The 13,568-nt window shown below is 22.5% G+C and overlaps 3 protein-coding genes across 3 annotated transcripts, besides 30 other annotated features; 1 reads left to right on the plus strand and 2 right to left on the minus strand.

Moving 5' to 3' along the window:
* Positions 1-150: 150 nt before the first annotated feature.
* Positions 151-193: a sequence feature (AT_rich).
* Positions 194-242: 49 nt separating this feature from the next.
* On the minus strand, positions 243-2,183 carry EDI_173090 (long-chain-fatty-acid--CoA ligase, putative; the record flags this gene model as incomplete). The annotated part of the gene is made up of 1 exon (XM_001738963.1): positions 243-2,183. The coding sequence occupies one exon, from the start codon at positions 2,181-2,183 to the stop codon at positions 243-245; it is 1,941 nt and encodes a 646-aa protein (XP_001739015.1).
* A 172-nt stretch (positions 2,184-2,355) lies between these two features.
* Positions 2,356-2,530: a microsatellite.
* Positions 2,481-2,680: a microsatellite.
* Positions 2,572-2,740: a microsatellite.
* Positions 2,741-2,744: 4 nt separating this feature from the next.
* Positions 2,745-2,802: a sequence feature (AT_rich).
* Positions 2,803-2,832: 30 nt separating this feature from the next.
* Positions 2,833-3,013: a microsatellite.
* A 16-nt stretch (positions 3,014-3,029) lies between these two features.
* Positions 3,030-3,090: a sequence feature (AT_rich).
* A 20-nt stretch (positions 3,091-3,110) lies between these two features.
* Positions 3,111-3,168: a microsatellite.
* Positions 3,169-3,184: 16 nt separating this feature from the next.
* Positions 3,185-3,339: a microsatellite.
* Positions 3,340-3,346: 7 nt separating this feature from the next.
* Positions 3,347-3,403: a microsatellite.
* Positions 3,404-3,408: 5 nt separating this feature from the next.
* Positions 3,409-3,463: a microsatellite.
* Positions 3,464-3,476: 13 nt separating this feature from the next.
* Positions 3,477-3,579: a microsatellite.
* Positions 3,580-3,622: 43 nt separating this feature from the next.
* Positions 3,623-3,796: a microsatellite.
* Positions 3,797-3,798: 2 nt separating this feature from the next.
* Positions 3,799-3,889: a microsatellite.
* A 132-nt stretch (positions 3,890-4,021) lies between these two features.
* Positions 4,022-4,076: a sequence feature (AT_rich).
* Positions 4,077-4,119: 43 nt separating this feature from the next.
* On the minus strand, positions 4,120-10,860 carry EDI_173100 (uncharacterized protein; the record flags this gene model as incomplete). The annotated part of the gene is made up of 1 exon (XM_001738964.1): positions 4,120-10,860. One exon carries the CDS (start codon positions 10,858-10,860, stop codon positions 4,120-4,122), a length of 6,741 nt encoding a protein of 2,246 aa, XP_001739016.1.
* Positions 6,723-6,776: a sequence feature (AT_rich).
* Positions 7,765-7,825: a sequence feature (AT_rich).
* Positions 8,297-8,320: a sequence feature (AT_rich).
* Positions 8,418-8,460: a sequence feature (AT_rich).
* Positions 8,875-8,969: a microsatellite.
* Positions 9,258-9,299: a sequence feature (AT_rich).
* Positions 10,032-10,059: a sequence feature (AT_rich).
* Positions 10,861-11,093: 233 nt separating the features above from the next.
* Positions 11,094-11,154: a sequence feature (AT_rich).
* Positions 11,155-11,741: a repeat region.
* Positions 11,742-11,833: 92 nt separating this feature from the next.
* Positions 11,834-11,898: a microsatellite.
* Position 11,899: 1 nt separating this feature from the next.
* Positions 11,900-11,926: a sequence feature (AT_rich).
* A 2-nt stretch (positions 11,927-11,928) lies between these two features.
* On the plus strand, positions 11,929-13,008 carry EDI_173110 (uncharacterized protein; the record flags this gene model as incomplete). Its single annotated transcript, XM_001738965.1, has 2 exons — positions 11,929-12,314; positions 12,393-13,008. 2 exons carry the CDS (start codon positions 11,929-11,931, stop codon positions 13,006-13,008), a joined length of 1,002 nt encoding a protein of 333 aa, XP_001739017.1.
* A 164-nt stretch (positions 13,009-13,172) lies between these two features.
* Positions 13,173-13,239: a sequence feature (AT_rich).
* A 27-nt stretch (positions 13,240-13,266) lies between these two features.
* Positions 13,267-13,457: a microsatellite.
* Positions 13,326-13,510: a microsatellite.
* Positions 13,419-13,568: part of a microsatellite that runs on past the window's edge.

The raw sequence follows: 13,568 nt of genomic DNA on the forward strand, positions 1-13,568 counted from the left end.
AGGGTATATTTATTTGTTCATTTGTAATTGTTTATTTTAAAATAGTTATTATATTGTTTCTAAATCAAATAATATACAGCTTCAATTATTTTTTTATCATTTGTATTGTTAGTGTTATGAATTGGTTTATATTAGAATCTTTTAAGTATCTTTTATATAATGAAAAAAACAAAATGTATTTTTATTATTATATGAACAACAACTACATCAAAAAGAGAGAATTAAATATAAGCCAAATTCAATTAAAGAATTTCTTTTCTTAAATCAGCTAGAATTGTAGCATATTTTTTCTTAATTTGAGGTCTTCTTGATTTGAACGAAGGAGTTAGCAATCCGTTTGCTTCGCTAAATGGAGTTAATTCAATATAAATATTCCTAACAACTTCATAACCAGGGACATTTTTTGTTCTGACATATTTCTCTAATTCTTGTCTAAAAGCCTCTTTAGGTTCTTTTAAATTTGAGAAGGATTGTAATTCTTCTTTTGTTCCTTCGAAGTTAAATTTCATTTTCATAAACTCTGTAAATTCTTTCATTTCAGGAACAATAATAGCAGTGATAAAAGTGTCAGTACTTTCTCCATAAATAAAACATTGTGACACAAATGGACAAAGACTATATGTATTTTCTAATGGCTCAACAGCAATATATTCTCCTTGTGCAAGTTTAAATAAATTTTTTTTTCTATCAATAATACTCAACGATCCATCATAATTAATTCTACCAATATCTCCAGTACATAAAAATCCATCATCAGTAAATGCAGCTTTTGTTTGTTGTTCATCATCATAATATTCTTTAAAAATTTGTCCTGCTTTAACTTGAATCTCACCAGCTGGAGATTCTCCTTCAATCGAATAATCCATATCAGGAATACTTACTAATCTAATATTAACATCTAAACAAGCTGATCCAATAGATGTTAAATTATCATCATGAAGACCAGGAGCAGCAGTACAAAATCCACCAAATGACTCAGTCATTCCATACCCTTGGAAAATTTGAGCACCAGTACAAACACGAAGCCAATCATATAACTCCGGTGTTAAAGGAGCAGAACCGTTTAAAATAATTTCTAACTTTCCACCTAAAGTTTCTTTGACTTTATTAAACAAAACAGTGTCCCAATTAATTAAAGTTGATGACTTATTATGAATTGCATTACTTTTATAATAATAAGCAATTTTAAATAATGTATTTGCAATACATGAAGCACTTACTGTTTCAATGAATTTATCATAAATCTTTTGAAGAACTCTTGGAACAGCAATAAGAAATGTTGGATGAAGATGTTTCATATCATCAACTATAGAAGCAACTCCAGCTGAATTAAATCCAACAGATCCATACCCATACATAAAGGCAAGTGCAATTTGTTGATCAAATACATGAGCCGATGGAAGGTAACAATAATTAATCTTGTTATAAGCTAATTTAATTGGATCAAAACAATTTGCAGTAATAAAACTATAAATTGCATTGTTTACTGAGAGATGTGTATGAACAACTCCTTTTGGAAGTCCAGATGTACCTGAAGTAAAAATAATTGAAAAAGTATCATTAGGATTTGGTAAATCTGGATCAGTTGGATTTTGTCTTCCTTGATTTAATAATTCACTATAATTAAAATGTTTAATTGATTTAGGAACATCATTTGTATCATCAAAAGTTATTAGTCCCATTGTTGGATTCATTTCACATAATTGTAATCCAGTTTTAATTGGTGTTCCACAGAATAAATATTTTAATCCCATCTTTTTAACAATATAATCCAACGCCTCAGCTCCTAATGTGGCGTATAAGAAAATTGGAATAATGCCTTGTCTATTCATAGCATGTTGAACAACAAACCATTCATATCTATTATGAGTTATAATACCACATCGTTCTCCTTTTTTTACTTTTAAAGTATTTACAATTCCTGCAGCCATAGCATCAACCATCTCCAAGGCAACAGTACCATTAATCCATTGATAATCAGTCCATTTCCCTTCAATTTTTGAACGGTATCCCCAAAGATTTTCTTCGGGATATTTTTCTACTCTTTTCTTTAATAACGAATAACCAATTTGATTACTAAACTCTTCTCGAGAAATACAACAATCACTATTCCACCCACTCCTTTTACAACCAATGTAAAGGCAATCCCCTTCTTTTTTTAAATGATCTTTAGTGAATGTCATGGTTGTCATTTTTTTTTTTTTCTAAGAATAGTTGAAGATCTTTTTCAATTTATTATTCACATTTTCTAAATTTAACAGAAAAATTCATCATCATTTATTTATCAAAAAAAAACAAAAAATCATTTTAATAAATGACATTATTTACTTATTCGTGTTTTTATTGTTTTAAGATTTATTGTATTATAGTTATTTTTTTCTTTATCATTTTTTGTATTACCAGAATATTATATTGTTATGTTTGGTTGTTATGTTTATGTCATCAAAATTCACACTATTATATAATTAGTATAGATTATCTTTTATTTGTATTGTTATGATGTTATTATTATTTGATATTTATTTTTATTGGTAATTTATGTTTAATTGAATTAATGTATCATAAATAGAATATTTTATATGTATCTAATATTTATTGTTTTTATTATTTGTTATTTTATATTTTATTGTTATATTTTTATTTTATATATGAATTGATTTATTATTATGTGTTTTATTTTATTTTATTGAAGATATATTTATGTTTTCTTCTAATTTTTATATTATGTTAATATGTCTTAGATGTAATTATAATTAAATAATATATTGATTTAATGATTTGTATATTATATACTTTATATTTCTTTATGTTATTTCATGGTTATTCTTTTAATTATTTTTTCATTTATATTTTCTATTTCTTTATTTCTTTTTATATATTAATATATTATTTGTTATAGATATTATATTATTTATTATTTATTTTATATTTTTATTATTATTTATTATTCTATTTATCATTTATATTTATTTTATTTTCATTAATTATATTCTTTTAATTTATTTATTTATTTTTAATGTTATAGTTTCTTTTATTATTTTTATTTAATTTGAATAATTATAATATTTTTTTTTCTTATTAAAATATTATCTTTATGATTTAGTTGTTATTTTATTATTTTATTTATATATTTATTTATTATTCATTTTATATTATTTATTATTTATTCTATTATTACTTATCATTTCTTTCTATTTTGTATTATTATTATTTATTGTTATTATTATTTAATTTATTGTTGTTTATCTTTTATTTATTATTTAAATATTTGTGTAATATGTTTTAAATATTTTTAATATTATATTTATTGAATTTTATGATTAATTTATGTATTTTTATGTATTTATATTATTATTTATTAATATTTTAATATCATTATTTATTATTTATTATTATTATTATTTGAATATTAATAATTTCATTAATGAATTATTTGATTATATTATTAATAAATTAAATGATTTTTGTTGATTTAAATTTATTTCTTTATTTTTTTTATATTTATTTCTTTATATTATTATTTCTTTTTTTTCATTATTTATTATTATTTATATTATTATATTATTATTTCTTTATTTAATATGAATAAAATATTATTATCTTTCATTTCTTTGTTTATTATTTTTATTTCTTTTCATTATCTATTTTATATTTCTTTATTTCTTTTTATATTTCTTTTATTTATTTATTTTTCTTTTATATTTATTTTATTCTTTATTTTATTTGATATTATATTATTTTTTCTTCTTTCATTGTTTATTGTATATATTTATTATTATTTTCATTTCTATCTTATAATATTCTTTTTATATTTAAATATGTTTTATTTGATATTATCATTTCATATTCTATCTTCATTATTTTAATATTTATTTTATCTCTTCTATTTCTTGTTTTTAAATATTTCAATAACATTTTCAATCAACATCTTCATAAACAAAAACATAACAATGATAAATATAATTTTTAACAAACAAATCTTATTTACAAACAAGAAATTAAAAACATAAACAAATCATACTTATTATAAATTATAATAATTTTATAATCATTTATTTATGTTATTTAATTTATATCACTTTCATACAAAGTACAAAAATAATACTATGAAATAAAAAATTAATCAATTTTTGTTTTTTCTACTAAAAGAGATGGTGTTCTATAAATCATTATAAGTTCATCAACCAAATCTTCTTCTAATTTTAAATCACCATCTTGCCGAGCCATAATGATGTCATCGCAAAGTTGTAATAAACCATGACAATTTGGTAGGTTTTTAAACATGACTGTATGTGAAAGACCAGAGTAATCTGATTTAATTAAAGAATAAAGAGTCAGAACAACTACTGTATAAAGTCCAATAATTCCCTTTGAACTTAAACTAGAAATCACTCCTGTATCTGGAACATTAGGAGAAGAGACATACCAATCAACGACAGTAGAACCATTTGTTGTTTCAAACCACCAATAAGATAATTGAGTTTTATTATCAATACCTTTTTTAGGTATTAAAGAAATATTAGTAGAGTCATATCTCAGTAGTTCTGTTTGTGAAAGAGTTGGCATAGAAACAATTTCTGGGAAAAATGATAAAGTGAAGTTATTTTCTTTATCATTTAATAAATCACAAAATCCTTGAAGTTCTTTTTTACCTAAAATTATTTTTTCATTTAATTCAAATGTATTAACAGCAGCAGAGTCTTCACGAGACATTAAAATTTTAGTTTTGAGCATTACTTGTTTTCCGTTGCAAAGAGTTGTATTTAAATCTTCTTTTTTGTCAGGTGTTAATGACCAATATGACATTGACTTTAATGACAATGAACAACCAAATACCCATAAACTTGCATCTTTTTTTAAGTCATGAGTTTGTCCAAGTACTTTCCATTCAGCTCCTGTTAATTCAGTAAAACTAGAATCTTCTTGATCAAAAAATTTTCCATTTCCAGCTAAACTAAAAGTAATTTCTACATTTGTTGGTTTTGGTTGAATAAAATTAGGAGCAGCAGATGACATAAGTAATAAAGGGAACCATAATATACTTAACATAATTACAATCATAATACAACCACCAGTTAATTTTTCCATTATTCCTCTAGATTCACCATATACATGATTTCTAGATTTTTCTATTTCTCTATCACATTGATTCATATATAATTCAGCATGAATGTCTTCAACTTTTAACCATAATTTATAAAACATAGAAGTTTTAGCAAAAGTCCAATCAAGAATAGTTCTAATTTCATATACAAAAGGTAAAGTATAATAAGTAGAGAAAATAAGTGAAGAAATATAAGAATAATTTGCCATCAAAATTCTTTTAGAAGATAAAATCAAATAGCCAGATTTGATTTGTAATCCCGAAATAGTCCAATAGACAACTTTAAATAAATAAAAAATAGTAAGACAAATAGAAGATAAATGAGTTTTTGTTTTAAGAATAGAAGGATAAATAATAAAGATTAATCCATGATATAATATTAATGAGAAGTATTGCATTATTAATTTTGCTTTAATTGATTTACATAAATAAATAATTCTATCGATTAAAATCATTACAAATTGAAGTAATAATCCAAGAACATAAAAAATAGGTAAATAATCAGAAGTAAAAAATTCGATAAAACTACCTTCAGAATTAGTAAAAGCACCTTGAAAAATAACAAGGAATAAGAAACATAATAATTCACAAATAAACATAGGAATATAAAGATCTCTTCCACGTTTAAATTGATCGTTAGTGATAGATGTAAAGAATTTTTTAATTGACAAATATATTGATTTAATAAAAGAAATATATTTGTTTGTATGAGAATAAATTTCATCTTGTTCTTTTAAATAAATTTCTCTTTTATGTAAATAACTTTCTAATTTATCAAAATTAATAACGTCAGTAACTTCAAGTTCATTTTGATTCATTAATTCAACTTCATGTTGTTTTAAAAGATCAAACTCATCATTAAGAGAATCAGCGTCATCACTTATAATAGAATAACTATTATCAAATGTTTCTTTGTGTTGAGGTTTAATAGTACAAATTTTTTGTTTTTTAATTTTATCATTTTGTTGTTCAAATAAACGAACATTTTCAAAATGAATTAATCCTTGTTTATTACCTTTTTTAACAAATAACATTCCATTGTCTTGAATTTTATCAACAACAAATAAGTCATGTCTTTTATAACTTAAATAATCAGAATTATCACTCGTAAAATTTGTTATAGTTTCAATAATAAAAAGAAGTTCACCATAAGTACCGGGATAAATTTTATTAACTAACTGTCTTCTATAATTTTCAATAATAATGTTAGACCATTGTCTTCTTAACAAATATTGTTGTTTCCAATATCCACGTGATCTCATAGAAGAAATATGAATAATAACACTAAATAAACAAATAATATCCCAAATAAAACTTGACGTAATATAATTTTCAACTGGATATATTCCAATTAAATAAACTGGTGACATATGATTATAAGTTAAAGGTTTTGAATCACATTGTAAAGTTTTAGATTGGATAACATCAGTTGTATAAGACAACGCATCATATTTTTCATATCGAGTTGATGTTAAACAAAAACCAGGTAATTCAACTAACATTCTAATAAAAACTAATAGAAAACAATAACATGAAATAATGTTCCAAATAATCTTAGATGGATTTGGTCTTTTGCACATCATAATAATAGAAAATCCAAGAATTGGATAGACTGAACTTAATATATTTTGATTAAATAAGTGATTTAAAATAAATAATATTTGAATAAATACTTCTGTTTGTTCACTACAATAAAACCAAATTCCCCAAAATATCATATATAATCTACTTTTATATTTATATGGTTCAATTGAATGTTTTTTAATTGGAAGTAATTCATATCTCTTTTCTTTTTTTGAAATAGTTTCTGAAGTTTCATTTTTAGTTAATAATATTTCTGTATCATTTATTTGTTCTTGTTCTTCTTCTGTTGATTCTAAATTTATTAAAACAGCTTGGATGATTGGTCTTATTGTATCTTTTAATTCTTTTTTAATTTCTTCTTCATTTGCATCTTTTGGAATATTTAAACGAACAACAAGATTTCTATTATGAAGGAAATGGATGAATATATCAATTCCTTTTAATAAATAATTTTTAGTCCATTTGATAATTTTTTCAATGAAACTAGAAGAGTCAGGAACAGTTGATAAAAATTGAGCTGGTTCAATAATTTTTGGTTGTTCTATTAAATCATTTAATCCTTCTTTTTTACGTAATTTTCTTAACTCTTCTAAACGAACCATTCTCATAATTTTATCATTATACTCTTTATCTAATTCAATTAATATTTTATCTCTATCTAAATCAATTAATTCTCTTGTTCTTGAAAATATTATTTCTTTTTGTTCTTCTTCAATTTCTTTAATTTGTTTAAATACTTCAGGTAATTGTTTAAATAATGCGATTCTAATTAATAAAACAAAGAAGATAATAAGATTAATATAAAACTCTTTTCCTGCAATTGTATTTAATCCAAATGCTCTTAATAATTGAAAAAGAACAGTAATAAAATTAGTGATTGTTTTATTTGATTGATTTAAAATGAAATAATTTAACATATTTGATAAAACAATAACATTTTGTAATACTAAAATAATAGCATTTATTCCTTGAATAATTATCCATATTTTTCTTTGTTTTAAAAAGTTTCCTTTAAACACAACATAAAACATCATTCCAATATAAATATAAGAAATCATATCTTTTCTAGTAATTGCTAATAAAATAATAATAATACTACATATTAAGTTAATATTTTTTAATATCAATTTAATAAAACTATCAAATAATGTTTTTATCTCTTTTGGAAAATAATAAGGTGAAATAAATTTATAAATATCATGTGAATGTCCTTCATGATAATTGTATATTAATCTGTTTATTAAAAATATACATAACGCATCAAATATTCTTGATAATAATAATTTTATTCCTGAGTTTGTTGGTACTAATAAAATATATCTTCTTAGTGTTTGATCAATATCCCAATCCCAATTACTCCATCTTTGCCAATTTCCAATTGGTCCACCTGTTAATGGAATAGTCCAAATTGAATTAATTGTTAATAATATGACTAATATTAATTTAATAATTGGAATAATTTTTGTTATTACACTATATGGTAATCTAATTCCACCTATTGCTAAACTAATATAAAATATACATATAATATCATTCGAATGAAATGCGCAACATAATAATATTACAATTAATACAATTAATGATCCAAATACACTAAAAAAGTTTGACATATAATATTTAATTTTATTTATTGAATATCCTTCTTTTTCTTTTGAAATATCAGTGTAATGAAATAATACTAATGTGTTCCTTTTTTTATATTTTTCTCCCCAAAAATATGATGTTCTTGATAATATTATTATAAATAATATTATTATAAATTCTTTTAATAACTCCCAACTTTTGGGATAATATATTCCTTCAAATGTTTCACATAATTCAGTTCTTTCATTATTTTCATAACACGTTTTTAATCCTATTAATTTATAAAACCATTCTTTTGTTTCTTCTGTCTTAAAAATTCCTGATTGATTAATAAAATCATTAATTGTATGAAAGTTTGGAATAATTAATATTAAACTACTTAATGTACATACCCATAATAATGGAATACATGCTGCATTAAATCCTTTTTTCATTAATAATGCAATTAATATTGATGCAAATAATAAAAAATGAAGTAAATCCCATGTTTCAATTTCTGGTGTAGTATAAATTGTTGGATATGCTGCAAAAATTATAGCACAAATAATTGAGATATGTGGTAAATAAATTGAAAGAAATCTCATAAATAAATCAGAAATCTCTTTTATTTTCTTTGGAACTTTTATTTCTTCTTCTATTTCTTTTTCGTGATTTTTATTACAATCTTGTTTTCGTTTTCGTATTTCTCTTCTTGTTTGACGAACATTTTTTAAATATTTTGGAAGTGTTATTAATAATCGACTTTCAACAAAACATATAACAATAACAATAATATTTGGTGAAAATCCAAGTAATCTTTCCCATAAAGAATTATATTTAACAAGTCCTAATTCTGATTGATTCATTTTGGTAAAAATATCCCAAAAACTATTAATTAGAGGAGATTCTGATTGTGAGTCATCAGAAATAATTACATCCATTTGAATAACATAACGAACAATAAGTACACATAAAAATATAATTGCATAAATAGGTAGTATTACTCTTATTATTTTTTTATAATTACTAAAATGAATTTGAATTAAAACTAATACTCCTAACGCAATAATATACATCATTAATTCTATATTAATAGATTCAAAAAATGCTGCAAATGCAATAACAAAACAACAAATAAAAATTCCCCAAAAATCAACTATTTTTGAAAAACAATATTTAATAATTTCTACATTATCTGCATTTGTTGTTATTTTATATCCAATTTTATTTGCAACATGTTGTAATATTGCAATAACTAATAAAATAATTCTAGAAAGTGTTCCACTTAAAATAGTATTTTTTAAATCAAAATTTGAAGTTTCTGTTGGTTGATCATTAAATTTTTTTAATCCAATATAACTTGGAATAGTACTAATATCAATAATTGGTAGTTGAACAATAATTTCTGTTATAATTTGTAAAATAATAAATACAATAACTAATGGCCACATTTTTTTACTATAATATGGTGGAATAAATACAAAACAAATAGAGATAATCATAAAACAAAATCCAAGAAAACTAATATCAACCAACCCAACACAAAACATAATTCCTAATGAAACATATAACCCACAATCAATTGTTATTTGAATTAATAATTTTGTTATTAAAACTATTTGTTTCATTATTACTTTCATATGGTCTGCCATTTTATTCCAGATTGATTTGTTTTCTTCTTTAATATCTTCAGATTTTTCAATCATTGTTGTCTCTTCATTTTCTTCTTTCTCTCCTTCATCAGATTGAAAACGTTCATATCCATTATACTTTTCTTTTGTTTTATTAGATATTAATAATAAATAAATCCCTCCACAATTTAAACAAACAAAAATATAAGATATAAACATTAACCATGAAAATACCCAACTATTTAATGTTGTTGTTGTAAATCCTATTGTTTCAAAAATGTCTTTCATTTTATTTTTTAATGTTAGATCATTAATAAGTCCATACTCATGTGCTGTCCATGAATATACTGTAAATAATGTCCAACATAATAAATATATACTTAATAATATTGATGTTGGAATAAATATCCATGTTTGGATTCTTTTTGGTACAAAGAATGATACTGTAGAAATAACCATAATAACTAATGGAAGTATTCCTCCTTGTGATGTATTTAAAACTAATGAACAACAAAACAATATTAATGAAGTTAATGCAGGTGCAAATTTTGAAGGAATAGGTTGCCATGAAACTTTTTTAGTAAGACAGTATAAAAATGAAAAAAAGAATAATACCAATACAGTGCCAAAATGAAGACAAGAACGTACAAGTCCATAGTACTTAAAATTTAGTCCACATAAGAAGAGAACAAAAGAGTTGTCAGAGTCACTAAACACGAAGATGATATTAGCAGTAAAATGAAAAATTGAATAACAAGCAACAAGATATGATAACACTCTGAGTACTGACATTTTCGTGATATAAAATCCAAGAGAAACTAATAAAAAAACAACAAGGTAAAATGCAGAAATAGCACCAGGAATAAAAACAAAAGGTAATAATAATATCACTAAAAATGATCCATTTAGTATTGTTCTAATGACTGGTATTTTATTGACTAAATCACGTAAAGTATTTATCATTGTTTGTATTCCCATAACTAATAAAGTATTTTTGTTAGTTGAGTTATAAGTTCTTTTTATTCTTTGTGAAGTTCCTTTTTTAAAAAAAAAGTAAATATTAGATATTCTCATAATTAGATTTTATAATATTCAGAATTGTTTATTGCAATTTAACTAATATCCCATATCTCTAACATGACGGTTAATTCAACACTACTTTTATTTGGAATATCTAGAGATGAATATAATACTAAAGTTAAATAAGTAACATATTAAAAATTTTTTTCGTTTTTATTCACAAATTTTTTTTTAATTTTATTGAAATTATAAATAAAAAGTAGATAATTAAGTATTAATAGAAATATTTTCTATTGTTCCTTGCTCAGTGGAGATTAACTAATCCCGTCCCTTCGCTTTAAAAGTATTTACTCATCAACTATTAGCTTATTCTTTGATTTTAGTTGTTGAACTACGAGAATTTCATTTTCTCGTTTTTGATGTGGAATAGAGTATTTTAGACATTCATTACTTAAATATTCATTATTTAATTTCTTTTTAATTTCTATGGATATCAAATTTCTTCTTTATTTTCTTATTTTAAGGAGAATATATAATTACTACCATTGCCTTGGGCTAATATTCTTTTTAGGATCAACCACCAAAAACTTTTTCTTTGATAATCCTATATTATCATTTATACCTATATTCTAACAAGTAATAATACCATCTTTATAAATACCCATTCTTTTATTATCAATTGTATCCCATCATTGTAATTAATAAACACTACTATTCTTTTAATACTGGGTAAGGTGTTTCTAACCAAACGCAACGTCATAACCAGTCCATAACTGGGTGATTTGAATGATGATAATATTTTAGTGAAGTGTGTGGTGTCTCTGACATGCTATCTTTGATACAAAAATAACAATAATTATCTTTTACCATAAAATTTGTTTTGTAAAGATATTTATTATAATTCATCTTCATAGAATATACTTTAATTTTTAAAAGAAAATAGAAGAAAAAGGAAAGAAAAAATAAAAAAAAGAAGGAAAAAGAGGAAAAGAAGAACTAATAAAATATTTAAATTAAAAATAAACAATGATAAAGAAAGGAATGAAATTAGGACATAATGAAATAATGATAGTATCAAAATATTTTGATAGCATCAATGATTTTATTAATTTAGAAATTGGAATTAAAAGATTTCAAGGAAATATAGAACGATTTCATTTTAATCCAATTCCATTAAATGAACATTCAAGAAAATTATTTTCTAATATTGAAACATTTCATATTTATGATAGAAAGGATAAAATATTTGAAGATGGGAAAATAAATAAAAAAGTAATATGGTATAAATTAAAATATTCAACATACTTAGAAGAAAAACAAAAAGGGAACATTTGTGAAAATATTGCATATACCAAATCAGATATGATGAAGTATAAAAACAAAATACCATCAGAAGTTAAATCACTTGATGAGTTTTTAGGTTGTGATAAATTGAAATAAGTAAATATACCAACAACAATCAAAGAAATAGGAGACAGTTGTTTTATTAGATTCAAATCATTAACATCAATTACTATCCCAACGACAATAACTAAAATAGAGTGTTGTTGTTTTCTTGCATGTGATTCATTACGAAATATGAATATAGATAATCTCCAATTTGTTAGTAAAGAAAGAATATTTATGAATGAACCAACATTAATTAGCATTAAAATACCAGAAAGTCTACAGACAATCAATGGAAAAGAAGTACAAAAGAAAGACATTAATGAATTTATTATTCCAACAACAATTACTAAATTAGGAAATGAATGTTTTTCAGGATGTTCATCATTAACAACAATTACTATCCCAACAACTATTATTGAAATAGGAAGTAGTTGTTTTAATGAATGCATATCATTAATATCTATTAATATACCATCTTTAATTAATACAATAGCAGACAGTTGTTTTTATGAATGTATGTCATTAACTAATATTATGTTACCATCATTAGTTACTAAATTAGGATGGAATTCTTTTGAAAGATGTACTTCATTAAAAGAAATTAATATTCCGTCGTTAGTTAGTGAAATAGGAATGCATTGTTTTAGTGATTGTATATCATTGACATCAGTAAACATTCCAGCGTTAGTTAGTAAATTGCCTTGTTATTGCTTTTGAAAATGTTCATCATTAACATCAATTAATATACCAACAACTGTTAAGGAAATAGAACCTTATTGTTTTGTTGGATCTGGGTGTGAAGAAGAACTGAAAGGTGATAAAAGAATATTAAAAGAGGGTATTTAAATGAAGTGGGGGCAGAAAAAAAGAAGAAAGACGAGATAATTAATTATTGAATAAAAAAAACATTTTAAATTAACTTTTTTTTAATAAAAATTAATAAAATTTCAGTGGAAACTAATTTTTCTTTTTTACTTTATTTATTTGAATATATTTTTCATGATGTACTTTTATATCTATATATTTTGTCTCAATTATTTCATTATTATTTAATTAAGTATTTCATATCTATTAATTTTTATATTTTTTACAACTATTTTAAATTGTTTTATAAATATTATTCATTGTTTATTCTTTCTTTATCTTTATTAGTTATTTTATTTATTGTTGTTATTGATATTACTTTTAGTTTAGTTTATTGTTTTGTGTTATTATTTTAATGGTTTCTATCAATTTTTACTTTATTATTAAATATTATATTTATCTTTTTATCACTT

The sequence above is a fragment of the Entamoeba dispar genome, genomic scaffold, assembly GCF_000209125.1.
Source record: "Entamoeba dispar SAW760 scf_1105229461833 genomic scaffold, whole genome shotgun sequence".
NCBI classification, from domain to species: domain Eukaryota; phylum Evosea; order Mastigamoebida; family Endamoebidae; genus Entamoeba; species Entamoeba dispar.